The sequence below is a fragment of the Felis catus genome, chromosome E2 (genome assembly GCF_018350175.1).
Source record: "Felis catus isolate Fca126 chromosome E2, F.catus_Fca126_mat1.0, whole genome shotgun sequence".
NCBI classification, from domain to species: Eukaryota; Metazoa; Chordata; class Mammalia; order Carnivora; family Felidae; genus Felis; species Felis catus.
The window spans coordinates 11,410,692-11,437,828 of NC_058382.1; the positions used below are offsets into that span (position 1 = coordinate 11,410,692).

General features: G+C 60.3%; 1 protein-coding gene across 1 annotated transcript in view; it reads right to left on the minus strand.

The window, feature by feature from the left end:
* Nucleotides 1-599: 599 nt before the first annotated feature.
* The window catches only part of PPP1R37 (protein phosphatase 1 regulatory subunit 37), a 41,171-nt gene continuing 14,633 nt past the window's right edge, over nt 600-27,137 (minus strand). The window contains exons 2-13 of the mRNA XM_045046440.1: nt 8,801-8,898; nt 7,019-7,064; nt 6,683-6,783; nt 5,871-5,990; nt 5,256-5,406; nt 5,006-5,161; nt 3,865-3,977; nt 2,905-3,051; nt 2,654-2,821; nt 1,771-2,512; nt 1,348-1,438; nt 600-1,244 (exon numbers count right to left, since the gene is read on the minus strand). Coding sequence (XP_044902375.1) covers nt 1,356-1,438; nt 1,771-2,512; nt 2,654-2,821; nt 2,905-3,051; nt 3,865-3,977; nt 5,006-5,161; nt 5,256-5,406; nt 5,871-5,990; nt 6,683-6,783; nt 7,019-7,064; nt 8,801-8,898 — 1,925 coding nt within the window. The 3' untranslated portion in view covers nt 600-1,244; nt 1,348-1,355. The remainder of the gene's footprint in view (nt 1,245-1,347; nt 1,439-1,770; nt 2,513-2,653; nt 2,822-2,904; nt 3,052-3,864; nt 3,978-5,005; nt 5,162-5,255; nt 5,407-5,870; nt 5,991-6,682; nt 6,784-7,018; nt 7,065-8,800; nt 8,899-27,137) is intronic.

The window sequence follows — 27,137 nt, forward strand, 5'->3', positions numbered from 1 at the left end:
GATCCAGGTGGAAACCAGGACCCCCGCACGGCCGGTCTGTTAGTGGCCCCGGGCTGTTCCAACAGAGTCCCGGGATCCGGGTGGCTTAGAACAGAAGTGTATTCTCCTGGTTCTGACGCCCGGAAGTCTGAAGGGCCACGCACTCTCGGAGCGTCTGGGGCCGCCGGGGGCCAGCCGGTGCCCATGCTCCCTGAGCTGTGGACGGCTCGTCTCCACCACACCCTGAGAGCCTAGGCCTGAAGCCGGAAGATACTTTGGAGTTGTCTCCCTCTGGAGACGGGATTGGCAGATGGGAAGAAGATACAGGAGGGGGGGGGGGGGGAGTCGGCAGGGGGGTGCACCAAGGCAGGGAGTGTTGCGGGAAATGTGGCTTTTGTCTGTCCAGCCTTCCGGTTTTCCTCTGGGGGACCACGGCACGAACCCCGCAGACGAGCGAGCCCTGCCCGCCCCGCTCCCTGTGCCCACAACTCCTGCAGGGGGCGCCCACGATCAGCACCAGCAGAGAGCAGGCAAGTGTGGTGAACCCAGCTCTGGTTTATTAGAAAAGGTGTGAACAGAGTTGCACCGACAGGAAGAGCCCCTCCCCCACCCTCTGCCCACCCGTACCCCACACCCACACCGCCCCCGGGGGTTGTAGTGCCTCTCAGGGCGCAGCCTCAAGGGGCCTGGACAGCAGGGTCTCCAGAACCCTGGCTGCTCCCCGCCCCAGCTCCCTGATAGATTTATTGCACTTAAGAAAAAGAAAGCTCTGATTCTCTGCTCCCAGCTCCCCCACCCCCCCACCCCCAGCCCCGGCCCGCACCCCACCTGGGGCTGCTCTCCGCATCTCCACCACCGCCACTCACCGCCCCTCCGCCCGGTCCTGCGCCCGGGGCCACCGGGGGGCCACCCCGCCACCACCCGGGACTCCTGCCCGCCACAGGGCAAGCCGGGCCGAACAGGCCCTCTTGAAAAGGCGTCCAGCCTGGTGGCCGATGTCCTCGGAGACCTCCTCCTCCCATCCCCCCAGCCCAGAGCCTTCGAATGCCGGACACAGAGATACAAGTGCTTAAGTCAGGGCGGGGAGGGCACCCCCTGCAGCTCCTGCACTCCGTGTAGTGTTGTTGTGCGGGGCGGGGGCCCCCAGCAAGGCCCCCCACACCCTCGGCGGCCTGGGCCTCAGGGAGGCTGGGGGTGAAGGTGAGCAGATTCTCACGGCTCTGGCCTCAGCTCATCGAAGACTGATGGGAGGGGGGGAAAAGGAACTTGGAGAGGAGAGATTGGGGGAGGGCCCGTCAGAGCCAGGGGCTCTACTGCCAGCCCCCCAGCCCCACCCCCCCCCCCAGCCCTCTGGGGCCCCTGCCTCACCTAAAGTGTCACAGTGTCTCCTGCCCAGAGTCCTGACTGGCTTCCAGAAGCAGCTCCTCGAGCTCCTTCTCGTTCTTGGAGCAGCTCAGCTCTGCAAGGGGAGGCGACAAAGGGCAGGCGACCTCCTGTCAGGCAGGCGGGGATGGGGGTTCCAGTCTGACCCCCAGGGCAGCACGGGTCTCGGGTACCAGTGAGACCGTTAGACTCCAGTTAACAGATCTGGCCTTGCTCCCTCCCGGGGAGAGCTGCCCCGGATCCGAGGGAAGAAAGGTGGGGGCCAAGGGTCAAGTCCTACTCTTTCCTACCCCTGCATGGGCCATTTTAAAGAAGAGAAAACCGAAGCCTTCCGAGAGGCAGGTGCCTGCCTGGGGTCACACACAGCACCCAGGGCCCTTGGGCACCCCGCCCCACAGCGGCACTCACCGTGTTCCAGGCCACAGCTGCCCGCCTTGGCCTCGGGCCCCGGGGGCGGCTCCGGGGGCAGTGCGAGGGCAAACTCGGGCTTTAGGCCGTTGGGCAGTGGTGGCCCTGACTGAGGCGGCTCCAGCTGCGACTGAGGCTCCGACACCCCCGGGTCCTGAGTGCTGACGGCCTCGGCTGGTGGCAGGGCAGGTGAGGCGGGAGGGGAGGCTGAGGCAGGTGGGGAGGGAGGACGAGGAGGGGCAGGGGGGGCAGGGGGGGCAGGGGAGGCGGGAGGGGTGGGAGGCACAGGGGGCTCTGCCCTCTCGGGTGGACTCTCCACCCGGGTCACCACAAATACTTTGTGGCCCCGGCCCGGGCTGGACACAGAAATGCGCTGCTCGGTGGGGGAGGAGGGGCTGCCTGGGGGGCTCCTGTCCCCAGGGCCCAGGGAGTCCGAGGGGGGCACCAGGGCGGGGCAGGGGGCCTCGGCCCTCTCCCCATCCTCCTCCTCAGAGTCTGAGTCCGAGTCCGAGTCCGGCCCGGCGGCGGGGTCCGGGGCCCCGTTCTCCTGGGCCTTGGCGGCGGGCTCGTCCCCGGGCTCCTCGTCGGGCTGGGGCTCGGTGACAGTGATCTCGGGCATGGAGGCCGACAGCTGCAGCCGCTGCTCCTTCTCCTCCTGCTCCCGAGCCAGCATGAAGTTCTGCTTGCAGCCGTTCTGGATCTCGGCGAGCAGCGCCTTCTGCGTCTCGATGAAGCTCTTCACCTGCGGGCGGAGCGGCCCGGCTAGGGCTCTGGCCGGCCTGGCCCCGGGGCGGGGGAACCCTGCGGTGGCCCCGGGCCGGCCCGCCCTGCCCTGCCCTGCCCTGCCCGCCAGAGGCCTCAGGGGAGGGCCCACTCAGCTCACCGCCTCCTTCTTGGGCTCACGGTCAAGGTCCAGGCGCAGCAGTGAGCGGTTCACCTTGAGGGCCAACGACAGTGCCATGAGCCCGCCCGTCTTGATCTCGTTCTCCCGAAGGTCCAGTCTCAGGAGGCGGGGGCTCTCGGCGATGAACTCTGCCACCGCCACCCGCGCCTGGGAGGGGGACCGCAGGGGCTGGCCACGGGCTAGCCGCCCGCCAAGCCCGCGGGCACCGCTCCCCTGGCCCGGCCCCGCGCCCTACCCTCGCACGTGAGCTTGGTGGCGGTCAGGCCCAGGCGCAGCACGCTGCGGTTGCTGATGAGGCCGTTCTTGAGGTTCCGCACGCCCTCGTTCCCGATGGGGTTGTGGCCCAGGTTCAGCGTCTCCAGGCTCTGTGTGTGCGGCTGCAAGGGGCGGGGCGTGCCAGTGAGGCGAGGCCCGAAGGCCGGTCAGGAAAGAGGCACACCGAGTGCTCCCTCTCCGGCAGCGTCGCCCGGACAATCCTGCTCCAGGCCAGGTCCTTCGCGTACTCAGAAGCGGCCCCAGCGCCAGCCGCCCTGTCCGCCCCCAGCCCGGGGCCCACTCCCTGCTGGCACCCGAGGTTCAGGGCACAGACCTGGCCGTTGGTGACTCTTAACTTGGACGGGAGTCTTTGTATCCCGTGGGCTTGTTTTACGTACCACGTGTTTATATAAAGAACTTTTTTGGACGTTTATTTTTGAGAAACAGAGAGCGCGAGCAGGGGAGGGGCGGAGAGAGAGGGAGACGCAGAATCCGACGCGGGCTCCGGCCTCCGAGCTGTCAGCACAGAGCCCGACGCGGGGCCTGAACTCACAACCCACGGGGTCATGACCTGAGCCGACGTCGGTTGCTCAACTGACTGAGCCAGCCAGGCGCCCCCCACGTATTGATTTTAAAAGATTTAAAACGTACTGCAGGCTTCCAGAAACAGCAACTTCCCGTGCATAACATGTCCACCTTGTGCGAGACATTGTGCTAGGCTACCGCGCTGGGCGCCAAGGGACAAGGGAAGCGAGAGCAAGGCTGCTTTCCTCGGGACAAAGAGGCCGCGGGAGCCGAAGGGGAGCTCAAACGGCACGGAAAGGGCTGCCGCAAGGCTTCCTGAACTGCGGGAGAAGCCGGATCGGGGAAGACGACGGCGCTGAGAGGCGGTGGCGGACACGTGGGCGCCCTCCCCTCTCCCGGGTCCCACTCACCAGCGTCATGCCCAGGAAGGCCATGCCCGTGTGCGTGAGCTGGTTGTTCCACAGCACCAGGGTCTCCAGCCCCTTCTTCTGCTCCTTGAGACCCTCGCAGATGTAGGCCAGACCTGGAGGAGACCCGTGGGCGAGTCCCGCCTGTGGTCTAAGTGCCTCTCCCGGGGGCACCAGAGCCGCCGGCCAGCGAGAGCGCGGACCCCCCCCCCCCCCCCCCCACCCCCACCCCAGGCTCAGGCCCAGCACACGACGGCGCCCTGTCCGCTTCAGGACCCCGCTCGAGTGTCGCCCTCACGCCAGTCCACCGCCAGCCCACCACCGCTGCTCTGTTTTTCTCCAGAGCACATCTCACCGTCCGACAGACTCGGTCATCTGTTCGTCTGTCTTGGCGGTGTCTCTCCCGAGGGCAGACACCTCTGTCTCACGGCTGTGAGCCCACAAGCAGCAGGCCCGGCACGTGCCAGCTGCTCAGTAACCGTGGCGTCCGGGCCCGGCCTCGACGCCCTGTGCCATTCCCCCAGCCCTCTCCTCCCACCGAGGCCAGGGGACCCCGCTCGACGGTAAAGAGGATGAAACGGAGTTCCTCTCAGTAACCACTTCCTCCTCCTCCCCATTTACCCCCCAGCTCACCGTGGCCTCGTCTCCCCCCAGACATCCACCATCTAGACTCTTTCCCACCTCGGGGCCTCTCGCACTTGGTGTTCCCCTGCCTGGATTCTTTTTCTAGGTCTTTAAAACGGCCGGTTCCAGTCTCTCTCCACGTGGCCGCCCAGAGGCCCCCTCCCCACACCATCTTACATAGCGCCTGGTTGGCCCTTTGTCCCAACAACCTTGTTTCCTTCAGGGCACTTTTTCCAGGTGGTAATTTTTTTAATTATCTGTTCAATACCTCGCTTCATCCTGCAGGTCTCCGGTGAGCTGTCCCCTCCTCCAGGACGCCCTCCCTGGGCTCCCACAGCCCAGCCCTGCCCAGTCTGAGCGGTCCCTGCCTGGGGATGTTCCCTCTTGGACCGGCAGCCCCAGGAGGGCAGGGCTGGGATCGTCCTGGCCACCGCTGTGTCTCCAGCACCGCGGGGGCACCTGGCTGGGCACACGGCGGGTGCTCGGTGGCTGGGGTGGGGTGGGCAGACCTCTCACACACCTGAGTCCAGCACGTGGTTGTTACGGAGGTCCAGGATCTGCAGGGAGCAGTTGAACTTGAGGAGGTTGCCCAGCTGGGCCGAGTCTTGCAGGCCGTTGAGCTTGTTGTCGGCCAAGTACAGCTCCCTCAGATTCACGTTCATCTTCAGCGCTGTGGCTGGGGGAGCACGGGCAGAGTGCCGTGACCGGCCAAGCCCCGGCGCCCGGCGGGCGGCCCGTCACTGCCCGGCGCCCCCGGTCCCCGAGCTCACCGAGCAGCATCAGCGGTCGCCCCGACAGGCTGGCGTTCTCCAGGTGCAGCACCGCGAGGCTGCTGCGGATGCGCAGGGCGCGGGCCACGAACGGTGCCGAGTGGTCCAGCAGGGGCGTGTTTCGGGCATCCAGGTACTGCAGGCAGCTGGTCTGGTGGGGCAGGGGCGGGGCTGCGACGGGCCGGCCCGGCCCTCCCTGCCCCCGTGGCATCTCCCGCCCCCCGGCCGGGTGGGCACCGGGGCCCCGTGAGGGAAGGCCCGGCCTGGAGCCCCGCGGGTGAGCCAGGAGGGGCCCCCAGGCTCCCCCGCGGCAGACGCCCCGCACGAGGGAAGGGGGTGGCAACCACAGCCACTTCCGAGGGGTATGTCGCGGGCAAGCGAAGGACGGGGGAAAGATGCGTGAAGGGAGGAAAAGGGGTCGGGGTTGGCCTGGGGCAGGGCACCCTTGGCACCGCTTTCCCATTAGCCTGGAAGCTGGGCACCGGCGCCCCACCGACGGCCCACGCCCCGAGGGCTCGGGAAGCCAGGTCCCAAGGGACGGGTGCCCCGGGAAAGCGCCTGGACCCCCCTGTGCCCGAGCCCCTTCCACCCCGGGTACAGGTGAGGGGCACCCACCTTGCGCATCATGTGGGCCGCGGCCTGCCAGCCCCGGGTGCCGATGTGCTTGTTGAAGGAGATGTTGAGGTGGGTGGCCGACTCGTAGTATTCGATCATGTCGAAGAGGGCCGAGGCGCCCTGTGGCACACACAACGGCGTTTAGGCTCAGGTGGAGGCAGGCCCAGGAGGCTAGGAGGTGGGGGCCACGCGACTAAGGGAAGGGGAGAGCCCTGACGCTGCCCGGGCACCTCCGGGTTCCGGGAACCAACCCGCCCGCTCCTGCCGGACTCCGTCTGCTCTCTCTTACTCGCCACCACCCCCGAAGTCGGGCAGATCTGGCGTGTGACCAGGACAGGCCCTGGTGTTCCTGGGTCTCAGTTCTCCAGGAGCCCACCCACCGGGTCTCCCAGTGTGGCCTCCAAGTCTGGGGAGGCGAGAACACCTAGGCCTAAATGGGGAGGCTGCTTTCTGAAGGTTTCTTAAACTCGCCCCTACAGGTGCCGTTAGCCCCAGCAGGGCTTCCTGAAAAGGTTTCCGGTGGTCACACGGCTGCCCCCACTGAGGCCCGGCTCCCCAAGTCCCTCCCTTGCGTCAAGTCCCCTGCCTTTGGGGTGGGTCTCTGACACCCCATTTTCTGGGCCCCACCCCAGAGCCCCAATATTCCTCACACCCGCTCTGGTCACACTGGCTGTGTCCCCATCTTGTCCTTCAAGAGGCCCTGCCCAGCTGTTGTCCAAGGAGGCTCTTTTGCTGCAGCGCCCCCTCCCCGCAAACCTCAGAGGGGCCAGAGGGCTCAGGGAACAGGTGAGGCGGTGGCAGGGGCTGCTCACATCTTCGTCCAGGTTTGTCTGCTCCAGGTCCACGACCTTGAACTGTAGCCTCTTAAAGACCTCTTCCAGGGCCTCACAAGTCTTGTAGTCGAGTTTCTCCCCTGGGACAAGACAGAGGGCCGGGCACGTCTAGTGCACCTGTGTGTGTACGTGTGCACTCGCGTGCCCCGGGGGGGTGGGGGCCGGAAACGCGGGCTCCAGGCCAGGGGAGGCTCATCGCGCCTGCCTCACGTCAGGGGGGGCGCCTGCCCCTGCCCCGGCTCACCTCCTCTTCCCGCAGGACCTGCCAGCCCAGACCCACCCCCCAAGGGTCCCGGCCTCTGTCCAGACACGCACCTTTCAGGTCCAGACAGTCGATGCGGTGCCCGAGATCTGTGAACTCCTGGGAGAACAGAGCGGATGGTGAAGACAGGAAGACACCCTCAGGAGCCAGGCTGGACCCTGACAGCGGGGCGGGCGGGGCTCTGATCTGGCTCCGTTTCTGAGGTGGGGGCCGCGCGCAGGGCCTCAGAGAAGAGGGGCAGTTCTGCACCCACAGGGCCCGGGCCAGGCAGCCGGGGCACAGTCCCTCCGCCCCAGCTGGGCATCTCTGGGGCAGGCATCCCAGGCAGAAGGAGCAGCCAGCACAAAGGCCGTGAAGCAGGTGCTGAGGCAGGGAAGGCTGACAGGCCTGGGGGTGAAGGCCAGGCCCCAGGCCCCACACCGCAAGCGGTCAGGTGTGGGCCTGCTGGGGGTCACGTTCGGTTCTCGGGGCTCCACGCACATTAACCCGTGGGGCGGGTGCTGTGACAAAGCCACGCGCAGACAAAAGGCTCGGGGCCAGCCTTGCCTAAAGTCACTTGCTAGTGAGGGACAGGCTTGGTCGGAACCAGATGGTGGGCTCCAGGACCCACACTTTTGGCCACCACGCAGAGTGACTGTCTCTCCCTGGAGCTGCCGACAAGCCCTTCTGGAATTCTCCCAGAAACCCTGAAGCCCAGCGAGCAGGAAGTCCCTAGCTGGATGGCAAGAGTGACTGCTCACACTTGATGCCAAGGGAACAAGGACCCTGGAAACAAGCAACCTTGCAACATTCTGGAATGACCCAGCCAGAGAGAGGACAGGCACCTTGTGGCACACGGCTACAGGGGGAACACGCCACAGGCGCAGGAGTGCCCCGTTCACATAAGAGCGGAAGGTACCCTTGTGTCTGTGTGACAACTCTGGATAGCGAACACAAACGCAGCCCAGCAAAGGCCAGAGGACAAAGCCCCCGAGCTATCAACAGTGGGACTCCTGGGAAATGAGACTTGACTAGGAAGTGACAGGTGGGTTTTGTTTGTGCCTATAGTATTTTAATTACAAAAAAAGTCAGACACGGGCCGGTGGGTGGCTCAGCCGGCTGGGCGTTCGGCTCTTGATTTCAGCCCGGGTCACGATCTCACGGTTTGTGGGGCTGACAGTGCGGGACCTGCTTGGGGTTCTCTTTGTCCCCCTCTCTCTCTGCCCCTCCCAACTTGCGCTGTTCCTCAAACTAAATAAACTTTAAAAAAAAAAATCAGACGAGGTATATATTGAACAGAGAATATAAAGAATAAATGTGCACGTTTCCCCTGGGGAAGAGAATTTCTTTGGGGGGTGACAGATACTTGAAATTCTTATTTTTTTCTTTTTTATTATTATTATCTTTAAATGTTTATTTTTGAGAGAGAGAATGCGCGTGCGCGTGGGGGAGGGGCAGAGAGAGAGGGAGACGCAGACTCTGAACCAGCCTCCAGGCTCCGAGCTGTCGCACAGAGCCCGACGCGGGGCTCGAACTCACGAACCGTGACATCATGACCTGAGCTGCAGTCGGACGCTTAACCCACTGAGCCACCCAGGCGCCCCACATTCTCACTTTATATAGTTCCATACTGTTTAAATATTCGTGAAGAGCCTGATTGCTTTCACAACCGAACAGAGGACTTTCAAGGATGTATTCACACGGGCCCTGGGCTGGGTGGCCAGGCTGGGCAGCGCTTTGTGCACCATCTCCTGCGCGGGGCAGGCAGAGGGGCCCAGAGGCTGCTGGGGGCCAGAGGGAGCCCCGCCTCCTCTCCCCGCCCCCCCCCCCCCCCCCCCCCCCCCCCCCCCCGGTACCTGGAGCTGCCGGAGGAGCTTCGGGATCTGCCTGCAGCTCAGCTTCTGGCAGGCCTGCTTGTAGGCACCGATGACCTCATCCACGGTCACGTTCTGGGCTGCGGGCACAGAGGACCCAGGCCTGTGACTCCCCACACCCCGGGCCCCCTCCACCCCCTCCCACCCCCTCCCACCCCCGGGCCTCTGCCAGCGCTCCCTTCCCCCCACGCCAAGCCTCCACAACAAAATGCCCCTCCCAACGACCCACTGGGTTCTGTCCTCCGTTCAAGGGCCCTCGCTGCCACCGCTGCCCCGAGGTGCAGCCAAACGAGCCACGCCTTCCCTCCCAGTCTCCCCACGGCTCCTCGAGCAGCTTCACACAAACATCACGCAGCTAGTATCACAAAATTTCTCTGCTGGTCATTCGTCTCCCCCACTAGATGGGGAGCCCCGAAAGGGCAGGGCTGGGCCTATCTTTGTCACCACCTTGTCCCCACGCTGCCCAGCCTAGGGCCAGGGCCCAGAGCAGGTGTTCAGTTTGTGGTTTTTTTTTTTTTTTTTGTGGATAAGAGAATGAATCTGTACTTTGGTGCTATGAGGAAGCTGAGCCCAGAGAGGTGAAGCACCTTGCCCAAGGTCGCACAGCTGGTAAGTGGTGGAGCCAGGGACTGAACTCCGCTCTTAACTGTGATGCACGTGGCCTCCCAGACTCCCCACTCCTGAAACACCCTCAACGGCAAAACGTTCCCCAACGGCTACTTAGTGCTGGGCCTCGTCCCAGAGACACAGCAGCAGTCAGAGCAGACAGGGCACGGTCCTGTGTCCAGGGTAACAGCAGTGGCTCACAGAATGAAGAGATGTAGCCCAAACCCAACAGCGGCCCGGCACAGTCCTGGGGAAGCCCGGGGCCAGCCACCACGCCCCAGGCAAGGCTGGCCTCTCGGTCTGCACGGCTTTGCCTTCTCTGGATATCGCACTAAAATGGAGATAAACAGTACGTGGCCTTTTGCGGCTAGCCTCTTTCGTGGAGCATAAAAGACTTTGAGTTTTGCCCCTTTACCGTGCTGCACATGCGTTACACAGTCTGTTCGTCCATTCACTGGATGAGACATTTGTGTTCTTTTCAGTTTCTATGACATACTGGATTCTGCCCCGGGGCAGCCAGGGAACAGGAGGCTCCGAGCAGGGGAGGGACGGAGTCAGGCCGAGAAGTCGATGCAGGACAGAGTCCTACACTTGGCTCCAGAACCCCATTCTCTCCGCTGTGCTGGGTGGGGGTGGGGCGCAGGTCTCGGCTGAGCCCTCACCACAGGCCACCACAGGCGGCCAGCAGCCTCCCCGGCACATCACCTTCCCGCAGACCTGGTGAGGGCATGAGCCTGGTGGCCCCCGGGGCAGGGGGAGGGGGAGGGGGGAGAGAGGAGGTGGGGGCAGGAGCTGGCCCTGCCAGGGAAGGCAGCCCTTGGGACTTGAGCTGCTGCCTCGGGGAGTCCCACCAAGCTGGGTCCACTGGGCCCCCAGGGTCCACAAACTTGAGTGAGGAAAAGGGACATCTCTACTTTCACTAAGCGAACTGAAATGAGATTGAGCCTTTCCTTCTTATTAACTTGGGCAACAGAGAGAGAGAGAGAGAGAGAGAGAGAGAAGCATTCAGCAGCCCTGTGACTGTGTCATCAACTGCCAACGACAGGTGCTTCCACGTCACGCAAGAGCCCCTGCAGACTGTGGCGGCTCCTCACTACCTCCTGTTATTTTATGTGCCCGGGAGGAAGAACAGAAATACTGGATTACAAGTTTAAAAAATCTCCAGCTGACTGTATTTTAATTGGTATCCTTTGTAACCCGACTTTATTTTTTCGCCTTTAAGAGTCATCGCTCCAGTGCCTGGTTGGCTCAGACGGTGGAGCATGCGACTCCTGATCTCAGGGTTGTGAGTTCAAGCCCCATGTTGGGTGTAGGGCTTACTTAAAAAAAAATTTTGTTTTTTTCAATCACCATTCTGAAAAGTGGCGCGCGGGCTTTAACCAGGCAGCCAAAGGGCAAAAAGTGCTCCCCTGGACAAGTTTGCTTCAAGAAAGGCCCCTACGCCAAGGCTGGGTTGGCCTGGGCACATCAGACGGGGATGAGGGCCTGAGCACACGTGGGGCCATCAGTAGCAGCTCTCAGGGCCCCAGACAGCCTACAGGAAATAAGCCTCCTAAGCAACCTCTCAAGCTGCCATCAGTCCTTGAGGTGTTCAGTTCTGACACCCCTTCCTCCAGGAAGCCCTTCCTGACCGGCCAGGCTGGGCCAGGCTCCTCCCCTTCTAGCTCCACACCCCCCCCCCCCCAGCCCTGCCCGCTGGGTTGATCTGTGTTGCGAGGAGCCCCCTGAGAAGCTTGAAGCCCGGGGTCTAGAACCCGGCCTCCTCCACACCAGCCACAGCTGCCGTCTGGTCACCCCTTCAGCCAGGGGTCCATGGGGTATACGTGCAGCACGACCTCACACAAGGTCACAGCCAGGGCTCAGAGAGGTCGCATCCGCCCACTCACTTACAGAAGGGGAAACGGAGCGGGAGGCAGGGCTGGACGGACTCGGAGAAGTGGGAGAGCCCCCAGGGCCCAGAATGACCGGGCGCCCTCTGCTGGTAAGAACGACAACTGCAGCTTGTCATTCTCTGATGCTGGGACACACTTGGGGGGGGGGCGGCCCAGGGGAAAGACACTAAAGGCACAAGAGCGCGGGGATTCGGTCAGTCCACAGCACTCTGAGGGCACCCCTGCCCCACCTCGGTTACCCCAACATCGCCAGCGGCACGCCCCGAGGCCCGGCACGGCACCGGCAGGCTCGGGAGTGACCTTACATGTGGGGGCTTCAGGCGCGTGTTAAGAAAAAGAAACTACTGTGAACTGCTTGCGGATGATGAGATGAAACGTATTCAAATAAAAAAAAAAAAAAGAACCAATTTAAGAAAAACTGGTAAGGAAGCGGCAGTACGGGGTCCCGAGAAGTAGCATGCAGCATTTACACAGCACTTCTTTCCGCTGGGCCGGGCGCCGCCCCGAGCACTTCAGAAGCCAGCGGAACCGGACTGGCCCCTCCACACACCGGCTCATCTGTGACGCTGTGGCCAAACGGTCAAGGGGAGAACACCGCGGAGGCCCGGCGTCCGCGGACAGAGAGAGACAAAGCTTCCCAGACCCCGCGCGGGGCCTCCAGCCTCGGGTCATCCGCCCCAAGACTTCCACAAACTTAAGGAACCGCACGGGCATCGCCACGGCACGAACGGGGGGCGGGCGCGAGTCAGCGGGCTCGGCAGTCACCCCGCAGGGGCCTGGAGGCCTCCCCAGAGGCCGCAGATGCCCCGAGGCGCTGCGACCGCTGTCTGAGTGACCAGGACAAGACTCCTTGCTGCCTCCCTCCGGGCACTCCTGGGTACGGCTCCCGAGTCTCCACCTGAGACACCGGGTCCCGCAAAGCGGTTAAGAACACAGGCTGCGGGGGGACGCCTGGGTGGCTCGGTTGGTTAGACGGCCGGCCAACTTGGGCTCTCAGGTCACAATCCCTCCGCGTCCAAGAGTTTGAGCCCTGCGTCGGGCTCTACGCTGACAGCTCAGAGCCTGCTTCCAATTCTGTGTCTCCCCCCCCCCCTCTGCCCCTCCCTGACTCGTGATCTCTCTCGCTGTCTCAAAAATAAATGTTAAAAAAAAATTAAAAAAAAAAAAAAAAAAAAAAAAAAAAGAAACAGGCCCTGAGGCCACCAGGGTGGCTCAGTCGGTTGAGCGTCTGACTTCTGCTCAGGTCATGATCTCACGGTTTGTGAGTTCGAGCCCCGCATCGGGTTCTGTGCTGACCGCTCAGAGCCTGGAGCCTGTTTCAGATTCTGTGTCTCCCTCTCTCTCTGCCCCTCTCCCACTCGTACTCTGTCTCTCTCTCTCAAAAATAAATAAAAACATTAAAAAAAAATAAACATTAAAAAAACAAAACAAAACACAACACAGGCTCTGGAGCCACAGTGCCTGGGGTTGGATCCCGACTCCTAATTTAAAACTCTTGTGACTTCGAGGGGTTTCTGGGTGGCTCAGTCGGATGAACATCTAGCTGACTCTTGATTTCAGCTCAGGTCATGATCTCCCGGTTCCTGAGTTTGAGCCTTGCCTCGGGCTCCATACTGACAGTGTGGAGCCTCCTTGGCATTCTCTTTCTCTCTCTCTCAAAATAAATAAGCTTCAAAAAACAAACTAACTCTGCCTCTGAGCAAAGCAATTTAACCTCTGTGCCTCAATCGCCTTACCCATAAAATGGGAGGAGGGTGACTAACTCCTCAGGTAACTGGTGATTGAGTGAGTACAAGTTCATCCCTCAGACCAGGGCTTGGCCAACTCAAGGGTGCACATTAAACACCAGCCATCACTGTCGTGTCGCCCCCACTGGAAAGGAGGGACCCAGGAAAGGCATACAGGCACCTGTCCCTTATGGAATGGTTGGTGAGGCTGGGCGCACACATGTATGCAGGAGGGAGGAAGGGGGACAGGCGTGCGCACGCGTGTCTGTGTGCGTGTCTCAGGTCAGGGCTCCGATGTGTTCACTCAACTCCCAAGTCCAATGCCCTGGGAGTCCCACTCAAGCAGCGGCTGGAGTTCAAGGGGTCGTCAGAGGAGGGGACGGTGACGAAGGAGGAAGAGAGTGTGCATGCGTGCCAGGAAAGGTATATCCAGAGGTTGTGAGAAACCCCGCGCTCAGTCCTTGTCCTGGTGAGGCTGCGGCAAACGAGTGTGGCCACCTCTTCGCCTCTCTGGAAGGGGCATCGGCAGGGTCTCGGGAGATGAGGAACGTGAGGGCACTCGCTAAGAGGCCGCACAGAGCCAGAGGTGACTGAGCAGGAGACGCGACTGGACAAAGAGGACGCGGAAGGTGGTGGCCGCCACTTCCAGGTCCTGGGAAGTCACTGTGTGTGAGGCGCGACGCTGGGCACTTTCTGGCGACAGGTTCACTCAGCCAGCTTGGAGACGCGAGGCTGGCACAGTTACGACCCCATTTCCTACTAAGGGGAGGCCGGCCCAGGGAGCGCGCGTCGTCTGTGCAAGGGCCCGGGGCCAGGACTGGCAGGACTGGAACACACGTCCAGATCTGCCCTGGTCTGAAACCAGAGCATGGCTGCTTCTACTACCTCGGCCTGAGGAGGAAGGGACCAGGGGGCAGAGGCAGGCTGTGGGGGACCCCTGGGCGCGGGGTGGGACGAGGCGTCAGCTCTGGGGAGGGAGGCTGCCGTGTGGCAGCTGGCAGGCGGGGTCTCCCGCAGGGGTGAGGCCCTGCGGCACGCCCCGGCAGCTGGTGCCAGTCTCCCAGGAAGAGGCTGTGGGGCCCGCGGAGCCTGCCTCCCCCCTCCCAGCTGCTACAGCCCTCACAAAGGGAGGGAGAGAAACCCGACCCAGGCATCAGGTGACAGGCAGAGAGACATCTGTCTGGTCCCTCGCTCTCGTCTGCACATACTTGCGAAGGCACCCACGAGACGCAAGGAGAGGCTGGGCACCAGGGGGCGGCAATGACTCAGGCCATCCCTGCCAGCCTGGAGCTGGTGGGAGAGAGAAGACACAGTCATCCAAGTGGGAGTCAAAAACCAGGAAGCCACAGTGTCGGGGGGAGAGGGAAGGGGACAAGGCAGATATGAACAGAGCAGTGGGCAGCGGCCCCTGGGAGGGGTGGGTGTGACAGAGTGAGAGCAGGTCTGGCAAGATCCAGGACACCAGGAGGCGGCGCATGGGAGGGAGGCGGGGGGCAGCGAGGGCTCGGCCCCCTGCATGAGACAGGAGCCCCCAGGCCGGGCACAGGGCAGTGATGGGAGCTCCTGGTGCCGTCCCAGGATCCCGGTGGGACCAACCACATTACCTCCGCTCTCCACTGTCCTCCCCAAAGGTCCCAAGAGTGGACAGTGGCCTGTCCCTAGCCGCTGTCACGGGGACTGGCTGAGGCAGACCCTTATAGAACCAGCCACAGCCAGTCACAGGGACTAAGCTGGAACTGTCCAGAAGGAAGGGCTCTCCTCTGCAGGGGTGGGGCTGAGGTTACCTCTCATTTCTGGAGCTGCTGGCGGCCATCCTGGCATCCACCAGGAGGAGAGGGCCTCCTGAGCCGACTCAGAGGAAAGGTGAGCTCAGACATTTGAGACCCTGGACCCGGCCGGGCCTGCAGCCTATTTAGGAGGACCCCTCGGGTCCATAAGCCAACAAGTTCTCCCTTTCTGCTTCAGCCCCTCGGAGTTCGGCTTCTAATCCGGGGCGATTCCAAGTTAGGTGGCCTTTGGCCGTTCGCCCGGTGAACACCTTCTGAGGCCTGCCACATGCCAAGCTCGGTGCTGCAGGGGGAGAAAGGGGCGACTCCGACCCGGTCCCTGCCCTCCAGGGGTTCTTGTTGGTGGAGGCGGCCGTGCCCTAAGAGGGCTCTGTGAACGTTCCAGACGGAGCTAAGATGAGGCAGTCAGAAGGGAGCCAGCTCTCAGAGGCCCCTTCTTTCTCCCTGGGCTCTGTGCTCCAGCCACACCCACGACATCTCAGCCCCGCCCATTTTGAGTTGTCACTGTCTGGACACAGGCCTGTCTCCCACCCACCAGACTGGGAGCCCTGGGAAGACAGGGGAGGGGCAGGGGGGTCCAGGCTGTGTCCCCAACACTGCCCTGCATGGGGGCCAGGCGCATGAGGGGGTGAAAGACAGATGAAGGGGCTCACACCTGGCCGCTGTGCTAGGCCTCAAAGCGGACAGGGGCTCTGAGCAGGAGGGGCCCACCTGTCCCGGCGGGAGACACTGTCGCGGAGGCCGGGACGAGGGCCTCCCGGACCAGGAAGCCTGAAGGGAGGAGAGGGGTGCCGGGGCGCCGGGGCGCAGGCCCTGCCAGCAACTACCCACCCTGTGACAGAGCGCTCCTTGCACAGAACAGCAGGAACTCTTTAGTTCACCTGCTTCCCCACCAGGTGCTCCGCCAGACAACGTGCACAGACCGTTTGTCCTCGTCACGATCCCGCAGAGGGGACATCTCTGGCCCACTACCCACTACGCAGAGAAGGAAACCTCCCGTAACGCTGAATGCTCTCCTGAGGTCATGAAGCAGGGAAGAGGCAGAGGGAGGGTCAAAGCCGGGATAGGACGGTCCCTGTCCTACCTTGAGGTCCTGAGGTCCTCAGGCCCTCAGCTTCAGGCTGGACTGATGGGTTTGAGGGCCCGGAAATGCAGCCTTCTCTAACATCGGGCAGGGAGGCTGCCGGAGGGATTCACCTTTCTCTTTAGAGTTTCTTGGATCTGCAGAGCCAGTCTTGTCCCTCAGTAGCACCTCTGGGGCTCCTCACGGTGCCTGCTGAGACCTGAGTGGCTGCAGTGGCTGAGCCTGAGACATATGGGTGGGGGACCAGCCCGGGGTGCTCCCGCCCCTGGGCCGGCCTTCTCCCCTCCCCACAAGTCCCCCCAGTAAGCAGCCACCAATCCCCACTGGCCCTGTCCCAGAGCCTCCCTGCACGGTGAGGGAGACAAAGCAGGAAGCAATCACAGAACAGCCGCATAGGGTAGGGAGGGAACATGGAAGCAGGGAGGATGGGCAGACTGGGATCTGCTGGAAGAGAACACAGAGAAAAGTCTCACAGAGAAGGACTTGAAGAGAGACGGCAGGGAGAAAGGCAACCTGGCCAGAGGGAATGTTGTGAACAGGTACAGGCATGGGGACTGCACAATGCACGTGGGCAGTAAGCCACACGATCAGGAGGGCCCAGGGGGGTGTGAGAAGAGGGGGTTTGGCAAAGACGCTGGGGGGGGGGCACCCATGGAGGGTCTCAGTCACGGAGCATGGGACAGGGGTATCATCCTAGAGACGTGGGTGGCAAAGCCCCCACACAGAAGAGGCAGGAGAGCAGAAGTGGCTCAGTGGTCAAGGTCCCCACTCAATCCTTGTCCGCGACAGAGCCATCTGTTCACAAGGCCTCAGGGCCTCTCTACCTGCCGCCCCTCTACCCAGAGTGCTCTTCCACCTCCTGCCTCGGTGGTTCTCTCCCTCCCCACCTGCAAATCTCTGCTCCAACGTCACCTCGTCAGAGGCCTTCCCTGATCACCCTACGCAAACAGTCCCCTTTGTCCATCCCTGCATCCTGCTTCATTCTCTGTGTGGTACTTTTCACGACCCAACAAAGCTTTATCATCTGTCTGCTTAATTACATGCAATGAGGGGAAGGATTTCACTGCTTCTGTTCAGTCAAGTATCCCCAGAAGGGTACGCACTGGGCACACAGTAGGTGCTCAATCAACATTTGTTGATGGAACAAACGGACAGAGGTGGGGAGAAGAGTGGGTCTCTGGAGTCTGAGTCCCTGCTTCCACGCAGGCCAGCTGACCTGGATGAACTTGGGAAAGGGTCCTTCTCTCTTGGGCGCCCCGCAGGCAGGCAGGCAGGGAGGACGTACCTGCAGGGAGGTCACGGACGGGCATGCTTAGCCCAGAGCTGACCAGGGTGAATGCCCTCCAAGCATCTTGACCAGGCATCCAGTCCTTCCCGCGCTCCTGAAATGCCACACACCACCTTCCTATGGCCTGGGCTGCCCCCAGGTGGGGCAGGGGGCAGGACAGCGGCAGGGCGACACCAGGCCGCCTAGAGCCTGACACAGGGAAGAGGTAGAGAGCACCCCCAAGGCTTTCTGAGGGGCCCTGTGCGCCTGAGGCCCCACCACCTCTGCAGTCCCCGTCCCCCGCAAAGCCAGGTACATCATGCTGCCCACGTGCAGACAGATCTTCCTCGTTCCCACCTCCAAGCCCCTACCCACACCTCCCTGGGCACACAGTCCGAGGGGCCTCTCTGGTGCTTTGTGGAGCCATCATTCTGCAACTACTCCCAGCCTGATCTCCCAGCCTGACCTCGCTGATGCCTCCAAACAGCCCTGGGAAACTTTCCAGAAGAGGTCTGGAGGCCGGAAGTGACTTGCCCAAGGACACTCTTCTGGCTGAAGACGAGAGGCGGGGTCTGACCCTCAACTGCCGTTCTCCGCCTCCGCCTTCCTGACCACTGGGCTGGCTCCTCGAGCGGGGCGCCCTTCGCCGTGGGCGCTTATCTACTCTGCCAGCCTCGCCGGGGGCCTCTTCCAGCCTGCTCCCCAAATCCACTTATCACGCACATTCACTTATCAGGCAGGCCAGCAGCCACACGCTAGACGGCAAGTGCTGGGGACCCCAGGAAGCGGGAGCGCCCTCAAGCGGCTGGTGAATGTGCCAGGCGGAACAAGCCCTTCCGAAGGCAATCCGGCAATACCTGTCAGAATTCCAAAATCCGAACGCGGACGCCCTTTGGTCAGCCATTCCACCCGCGGAGAAGCAAAGTTGCGTGCCTGTCGGCTCATTCGCTGCGGCGGCGTCTGCAGTCGCAGAGCGGGAACCCACAGCACTCACTGTCCACCGACAGGCGAGCAGCTGATAAAGGCCCAGTCCGCTCAGGCACCAGAACCCGCTGCGGCCATAGAGAACGAGGACGCTTGCTCTGGGCCAACAAGGAACAACATCCAAGATACACTAAATGAAAGCAAGGCGCAGGATAGCGTGCTTGTGAACTAGAGAAAAATGAAACTCTGCTCACTGTTAACAAGCAAACTGACACAGGGGGCGGCCTGGCTGGCTCAGCAGGTGGAGCAGGAGACCCCTGATCTCGGAGTTGTGAGTTCGAGCCCCATGCTGGGTGTAGCGGTTACTTACAAAAACCCGACACAACACAACACTAACACAGAGATGGAGCGGCAAGCGAAGCAGCTCAGGAATCAGGGAACGAAGGCACCCGGCCCCCTCACCAGGCTTCCCGGCTGCCCGCACAGACGCAATAAAAAGTTAAACGCCCTCTTACCCACGTCAGTTACAACCCCTGATGCCCTGGGCTTCGCAGCCACCGCCCCTGGGGGGAGACCCTCTACCCTGTAGGGCTGTGAGCTGCCCCCAGGACCTGGCAGAGGTCAGCACACTACGGGGGGCCCCGGAGGCCTGACACAGAGCGGTGCGGTGACATGGCCCAGACAGAGGGGAGGGGAGCAGCTGCCTCGGCCAGCGGGCGGTGGGCCAGCCGGGTACTTCCAGCAGCTCTGCCTATTTGGGAAAACCTCTGTCTGTGACTCTTCAGGAAGAGCGAAGGAACACTGGTCACGGGCAAGTCTTCCCAGTGAGCAACCGTTCAAGCTTCCTCCATCCCCACCAGCCTTTCAGGAGCTCAGAGGCACCAGGGGAGCGTGCAGCTGGAAAGCGTGCAGCTCAGGAAGCGACACCTGGCCCAGCAGAGGGGGCCCTTCCCACCGACACATGTCCTCGAGTCCAGGGACATCACTGCAGTGTCTCCAGTAAATGTGAATGAACGAATGTGATGGCTCGAGCCGAGCAACGTCTCCCTTCCCTTCTCCCCAGAGACCCACGGGACCAAGGGGAGGAGACCCTGACTGTGTCGCCAGACAGGAGGCCCTTCAGGAGAGGCTGGGATGGCACAACCAGCTAGGAAAGGCCCAGGGCCCTTTGCAGGGCCGCGGAAGGACCTGCCCGCTCCGCTGAAGGGCACAGACGGCAGGTGCCGTGGGCTTGCCCCGCCCCCCCTCCCCCACCCTGACCTTCCAAGCCACTTGGCCCAACTGAATGAAGATCCTGTTACAGAAACACCTGAGGTCAGAGGATGCCTATGGCTTTCCAAGTCTCTCGGGACAGAGGGAGGAGGCCAGGACCTCTGGGGGGGGGGTGGGGTGGTGGTGGCTACAGAGCCTCACACACAGCAGGAGCTTGACAAGGTCAATGGTGGATGAAGGGGGAAGTCACGCCTCAATCCCTGGGCCCCCAGTAGCACAGGGCACGCTAAATACCCAAGACCCAGCTGTATGATGGGCAAATTTTCTTTTAAAATTTATGTTTATTTTTGAGAGAGAGAGCGAGAGAGCCCACGAGCGAGCAGGGAAGGGGCAGAGAGAGAGGGAAACACAGAATCTGAACAGACTCCAGGCTCGGAGCTGTCAGCACAGACCCCGACACGGGGCTCCAACTCACAAACTGTGAGATCATGACCTGAGCCGAAGTCAGACGCTTGACTGAGCCACCCCGGCGCCCGGTCAGGCAACTTTTAATTCTAAGTTATTATCAGTAACCACAGCTAACACTGAGTATTTTACATATGTTACTTCATTTACTGTTCTCAACAACGCTGAGGTAGATCATCCCTATTTTTCAAGTGGGGAAACAGAGGCAGGGGAAAACTAACGAGCCTGTCCATGGTCACAGAGCCAATAAAGAGGTAAGATTCAAGACCAACAGTCTGCCTCCACAGTCCTTGCTTTTTAACACGTTTGACCACCTTTCTGATCACAACCGCCGTTTCGGGTGCAGACACGCCTCTCCCACCCTTTCCAGAAGGGGAGACTGAGGCTCAGGGAGGGAGAGCACTTGCCAAAGACACACAGCTAAGGCAGGGAGGACCATGCAGACAGGCCTGCCTTCAAAGACCAATTCATCAGGCGCGAGTAGGGGCTGACCGGGCCCCGTGAAACAGCTGTGACACTCAACAGTTTCACGTAGGCCAGGTGCCCGCCCACCAGCCTCACTCCCGTGTTCTCTATCCCAGCCCTTGGCTCATTGGCTTCCACCTGCTTCTGTTGGTCTACAACGGCCGTGCGGGGTGCTTGGCCAACTTCTCTCTCCCCTCCCCTTCCGGACAGCGAGCCTGTTAAGGCAGGGCCAGGTTTGTCTTGGCCGCTGCTGTGTCCCCAGCACAGGACGGGGCACAGAGCTCGATGCTGGCTGGCTGACTGCCGGAACCAGCAAGAAAACACATCGAATCCCACGGTGAGCGGAGACTCCTGGCACCCACAGAACCCAAGTGCCTCAGGCTGCCCCACTAACCGAGGGTTTTCTGCTGGGATGGGTGTGTGTGTATGTGGGGGGTCCCGGGGCCTCCATGAGCCCCCATCTAGAAGGGGCTCCCCCAAAGGCATGTGTGTATCTGAGAACACGGGTGACTTTCCACCTCGTAACCGGAATCCACCTTCTCACCCCACAGAACAGCACAGCCTGGTAATTGAGGGCATGGCCTTCGGGGTCTGACTGTACCGGGGCGTCTGCAGAGCCCGGGCCCCCTTCTCTGACATCTTCTCCCTACCCCCACAAGGAGAAGACAGGCCCTCGTAGGCCCCATTGGGCAGGAAGGCTGTGGACTTTGGCTAAGCCTGCATGAACCGCCCGGGGCAGGCACCCGGACCGATCGGTCCCGCCCCAGCCACCAGGAAGGCCAGGCTTGCTTGGCCCTCGACCAGACAGAAAGAGAAACAAATCAGGAGTGCATGTGGCCCAGACAGCTAGTACCAGTCTTGGTTCCTGTTGGCTTTCAGGACCCCTGGGAACTGGCAGAGGACCCCGCGCGTCCTCCCAACGAACACCCTCATTTACCTCATGCAGCTCCAAGTGAATTCTGACCCTGACAACTTGAACAGACCCCAACTGTCACGGGAGAGGGCCTCATCTCCCCAAGGTTGAGTCTCCTCATCTAGAAAATGGAGCCAATGAGACTAAGACACACACACACGGAGGCTTCTAGAAGCAGCCACCGAGAGCGCTTGTGTACAACATCTGGCGCAGGGTTGGCTGCTGCTTGGTAAACAGCAGCCGGTCGTCACCGGGCCCGGGCCTGACACCCTGGCAACAGCTCGGAGTGGGTGCGGGATGAACAAAGGGCAAACAAAGTGACCAGCTCCAGCCAGAGGCTCACGGAGCACTTGCTCCCAACTAGCTGCCCCCACCTGTCCGCTGCCACCCGGCTCAGAAATACCGGTTACACACACTCCCACTGGCCCGTAGGCAAATATTTACCCAGGGCCGGGCTCCTGAGGGCGCTGAAGGGAGGACTTGGGGACAAGTGAGCACCAAGAGAGTGGCCGAGAAAGCAGGCTCGGGGGCGAGGAGGTGGAGGAACCCAGCCCGGGGCTGGCTGACTGCCTCCCACTCAGGGGTGGCTGTGGCCCTGGGGGCGGTGCAGCGCCATTCCTCAGTCTACCCGGCCGTAAAGGGGAGATGCTGCTTCCTGTCTCACAGCTCTGCCACGGAGAGTCAAGTGCACCGGAGGGAAAGCCCTCAGCCGGGTGCCCCAGGCAGGACCGCTAGCTAGTGCAGGGGCTGAAGGAGCCAGGCCCCCAGGGTGGCTTCCGGGCTTACCTCGGACTAGCCAGGTGAGCCGGCCTTAGGCTGTGCCTCTCAGGGTCCCCCCTTCATCTGTACAATGGCACAGTGATTCTTCCTACCTCCTGGGATAGGAGAAGGACAGAAGGAGCTACGGCGTCCTGTGGGCGCTTAGCGCCCCACCAGCACCCTCTGGGACTGCACGGCTCCTACTCAGTCCGCTTTTTGTAAGGGTTCGCACAGACCTCTTCAAGAGAACACCGACGCCCACTCTCTAACTCCCAGGGGCCGCGCGGACCTCACACTTCTCAAGGCACCTCTGCCCCAGCCCTGCACGCTGTCAGCAGGGCTGTCAGATGTTGGGCAGTGTGACAAGACTCTAAAGTGTCAAGGGCGAGGGCTGTATCCTCTCTATCTGCCACAGAGCAGAGCACAGGCCCAAGCATCTGTGTGCTCAGCCACCTGGGGGCATGCTGGGCTTTGAGCCTGGTGGTCCTGGGGCTCAGGCCTACCTCCGACAAGTGCTGAATACTGGACTCCTCTCCCCACCCCCCTCTCGAAAAAACTTTTTAGTAAGCTCTCCACCCAACACGGGGCTCAAACTCACGACCCCGAGATCAGGAGTCACATGCTCTACCAAATGGGTCAGCCAGGCATCCCGCCGTTTCTTCCTTCTTAATCCCACCTGCCTCGAGGTGCCCACAAGACACTCAAGGGTGCGTGCGTGTCTCAGCAGAAACTCCACAGATCCTTCACCGAACACCTGCCCCGGGCCCCACTCTGTGTGGAGTGATGCTGGACACAGCACCCCAAACAGCTCTCATCCCTATCCACACAGGGATCCCAGGCCAGGAGGGGAGAGAGACCCATCTCCGGACGGTAATGGCAATGACCCAGAGTGGGCAGGGCTGGGGCCGAGGAGCCTGGGAGAGCGCCTGGCCCCATCTAGGGGTCAGAGAGGGCTTCCTGGAGGAGGGGCTACCTAACACCACTAATCACCCACGCACAGGGACCGGGTCGCCTTCACCACTGCACTTGGCACACGGCAGGTGCTCTATAGGTATCTGCTGAAGGAAAGACAGCGGGGAAGGAGAGCCTGGAAGAATGAGCAGGAGCTAGCCCTCTTCCCGGAGGGAAGAGCCACCGGGGAGTTGGCCATGACATATGAAGCTGCACAGATCCACCAACTGCAAGCAGCAATTCCACTCCGAGGTCTACACCCTAGACAAATTCTTGCTCGCAACCCCGGTGTTACGTACCAGGAAGGTCACAGCTGCACCAGTCTGTCATACCAAAAAGCAGCAACAGCTCGACCGTCCACCAACACCACAATCAATGGACAACCTAAGGCACGGTCACACAATGGAAGATTCTAGAGCACCTACATGGATAAAACAGGGAAACATAACGTCGGGAGTAAAATCAAGACCCAGGAGTCCACCCACAACACAACGCCATTTTTATAAAACTCAAAAACAAGCAAAACTAAAGACCATACTTTTCAGCTCACGCACACACACACACACACACAACTTGAAAAAGGGGCGCCTGGCTGGCTCAGTCCGAGGAGCATGTGACTCTTGATCTTGGGGTTTGAAGTTCGAGCACCACGCTGGGTGTAGAGATTACTTAAAAATAAAATCGTGCAGTGCCTGGGTGGCTCAGTCAGTTAAGCGTCTGACTCTTGATTTTGGCTCAGGTCATGATCTCACGGTTTGTGGGATTGAGCCCCGCATCAGGCTCTGCGCTGACAGAGTGGAGCTTGCTTGGGATTCTCTCTCCCCCCATCCCCCTCTCTCAAAATAAATAAATAAATCAAACAAAAATAAATAAATAAAATCTTGAAAGAAAAACAACCCCACAAGGCACGACAGCCATAACATTCAGACACTCAGAACACAAGTCTCCGAGCTCTGGGGCTCCACCCTCCCACCCAGAAGTAGAGGTGAGTTAATAGCCATGTTCTCATCCCCAAATTGGGAGGTAGGCTCAGAGGTCCTCATTACAATTACATTTCAACTTATGTGCCTGTTACACGTATAGTTCGTATGCCCAGAAAAAAATTTAATGACGATAATTTAAAAACCAGAGAGAGGGAGAAGAGCACTGCAGCAGAGGGAATAGCTTGTGCAAACACTCTGTGGAGACAGAGCTGATGGTGCCTCTGGGGAACTGAAGGTCATTGTCAGGGTCAAATGAAGCAAACGGGTAAGGGACCCAGGAGAGGGCTGGGGGCAGCGACGTGCTTGAGAAAGGTCTGTGAGTCACTCAGTGGCTCACGGCTCCTCATCACTGCCACCCACTGAAATCCCAGGTAGGCTATGGGACACACTTGGTGAAGGTGGCCTGTAAGAAAGTGGGTGCCCATCAGGGGACAGCCAGTCCTGCCAGGACCAAGTGGGCTATTTCAGGCTGCCTGCCTCAGGCTTCCGGTCAGGGGTACCAGATGGCCAGCTGGATTTGGAGGCACTGGGGGAGTTTTAGTTCAGAATTAAAATCAAGTTACTGTGAGCTGTTTACTGGTCCAGCAAAGCCTCCGGGGACGGAAACTGGGTGCCTGGAACTTCTCAGCGCCCATCCTGAGTTGTCCATGTGCGGAAGGTGAACACCACCACAACCTTCTCTGTTTGGGAACTAAAGGGTATATTTATTCCTTGATCCTCTACCAAATGACCTAGGCTGGGCAGACAACAAGAGAACAAAACATTTTGATCCCTGCCCTCGGGGAGTAATTGCTAGGAGGACAAATACACATACAATTAAAAAGAGCAAGTTATGGGGCGCCTGGGTAGCTCAGTCAGCTAAGCTTTTGACTCTTAGGTTCGGCTCAGGTCATGATCTCATGGTTTGTGAGTTCAAGCCCCACATGGGGCTCTGTGCTGACAGTGTGGAGCCTGCTGGGGATTCTCTCTCTCTCCTCCGCTCTCTCTCTGCCCCTCCCCCACGTGTGTGTATGTGTGTGTGGTGCACACGCGCGTGCACGCGCGCTCTCTCTCTCTCTCTCTCAAAATAAATAAATAAACTTAAAAAAACCCCAACAAGTTATTAGGGGGAAAAATCACTCCTATAGGAAAAACAGGGGCATATAAACTTAGACAGGAGGGCGTAGTTAGGAAAGACCTGTAAGAGAGAACATGTAAGCTGAAACCTACAAGATGAGTAAGAGTCAGAAATTCATTCATTCCTTCAAATATCCCTCTCGTGTCTATTCCGGGTGGGCCTGGCCCTATTCCAGATGCCAGGGCTGCCATGGCGAACACCCCCATCAGACAATCCCTTCCCCAAGCCGCTTACACTGGAGCTGGGGAGGGGGAGGGGGGCACAAGACAGTAGTCGATGTAAACCAGCAGTAAGCACATGAAAGTTGGGGAAAGCCTCCCAGGCAGAGGAAAGAGGCAGCCCAGAGGCCTGGCACGTGGGTGCTGGAGCAAAACCCAGGGATCCGGGGCGAGGGTGGGGGGGCAGCCGGAGATGAGGCAGGAGACGTGAGCGGGAAGCACAGTCCGCAGGGCCAGGCAATGTGAGTCTACAGGGAGCGGGGAGCTGCTCAGGGCTGATGGCATATGATAAAGGGGACCCTCACGCACAGAGTGCCGACAACACGGCGGCCCCGGCCACCGCAGGAGCCGGAGTCTGGGCTTCTGGGACTTGTCGAGTCTCTGCCAGCTGCGGCAGAGTGGATGTGCCCGGGGACCGAGGCGGGGCCGCCCTGCCTTCTGCCACCTTCTGCAAAGGAGTGCGACCTCAGGAAGCCACTGATGGCCCAAGTCACAAAGTGAGGCTTCACCAGGTCTGTCGGCCCGGTGCTCGGCAAACAGTGGCTGTAGCTGTGTTTGCAGGGGACCCTCCCTACAATCTACTGTTGTTCCGCCCAGGCCTGGCTGCCACTGAAGTGCCCTCCGCTTACGCTGCACTGTTGCCAGGACCCGGGCTGATACTACCGCCTCATCTGCTCTTGGACTTGGCCGCCAGAACCCCTCCACCTGGAGCTGCTCCGGCTGGGATGGGTGCCCTGCTATGCAGATCCAGTGAAATGGCAAGGGAGAAAATGATTCTTTTTTGAGAGAGAGAGAGAGAGAGAGAGAGAGAGAGAGAGAGAGACACCACTCACGTGTACAAATGGGGAAGGGGGGAGGGAGAGAGAGAGAGGGAGAGAGAGACACCACTCACGTGTACAAATGGGGAAGGGGGGAGGGAGAGAGAGAGAGGGAGAGAGAGAGAGAGAGAGAGAGGGAGAGAGAGAGACAATCGAGCAGGCTCCATAACCATGCGGGGGCTCGATCTCATGACCTGTGAGATCATGACCTGAGCTGAAATCAAGAGTCAGATGCTTAACTGACTAAGCCACTCAGATACCCCAAAAATGATTTTTTTAAGAAGGAAAGAGGGGTGCCTGACTGGTTCAGTCGGTGGAACATGCAACTCTTGACCTCAGGGTATTAAGTTTGAGCCCCATGTTGGCTATAGAGACTACTTAAAAAGAAAATCTTTAGGGGCGCCTTGATGGCTCAATCGGTTAAGTGTTCGACCTTGGCTCAGGACGTGCTCTCACAGTTTGTGAGTTCGAGCCCCACACCCGGCTCTCTGCTGTCAGCGCAAAGCCCACTTCGGATCCTCTGTCTCTCTCTCCCTCTGCCTTGTGCTTTCTCTCTCTCTCAAAAATAAACAAACATTAGAAAATAAATAAATAAAATCTTTAAAAAGAGAGAGAGAAGGAAAGAGGTGTCCTGCTCCACTCCCCAGCCTTCCCAGCAAGGCAAATGCTACGTGAGGAAAAATATACCAGTACGATGAAACTCCAAAGAGCCAGTATTTTCAATAGGGAAGGAGTCCTTACAAAAGGTCCCGAAACAAAAATGGGAAAGAGCATGAAGGAGGAATTTTATGTGGTTAACGATAAACAGGTTAACTACCAAAAGAACGCTCATTAAAACAAGACACCATCCTGGTACGAAGATACCCAAATGGAAATATTATTCCTTCACGCATCCAAAAAAGAAAGTCAAGGGATAAAACCAAGTCCTGTCTCTCAGGGCTTACAGTCCCAGGCGGGCACGGATGGTACACCTCATCTAGGGTTTCAAAGGTTCCTACCCTCTGACCTGGTAAAACCACCTTCTAAGAATTTCTTCTGAGAAAGCTCCCCGTAAGGAACATAAAGATTTATGGACGACGATGAACATCGCTGCATTATTTATGCTACCGAAAATGGGAAAGGACCCAAATG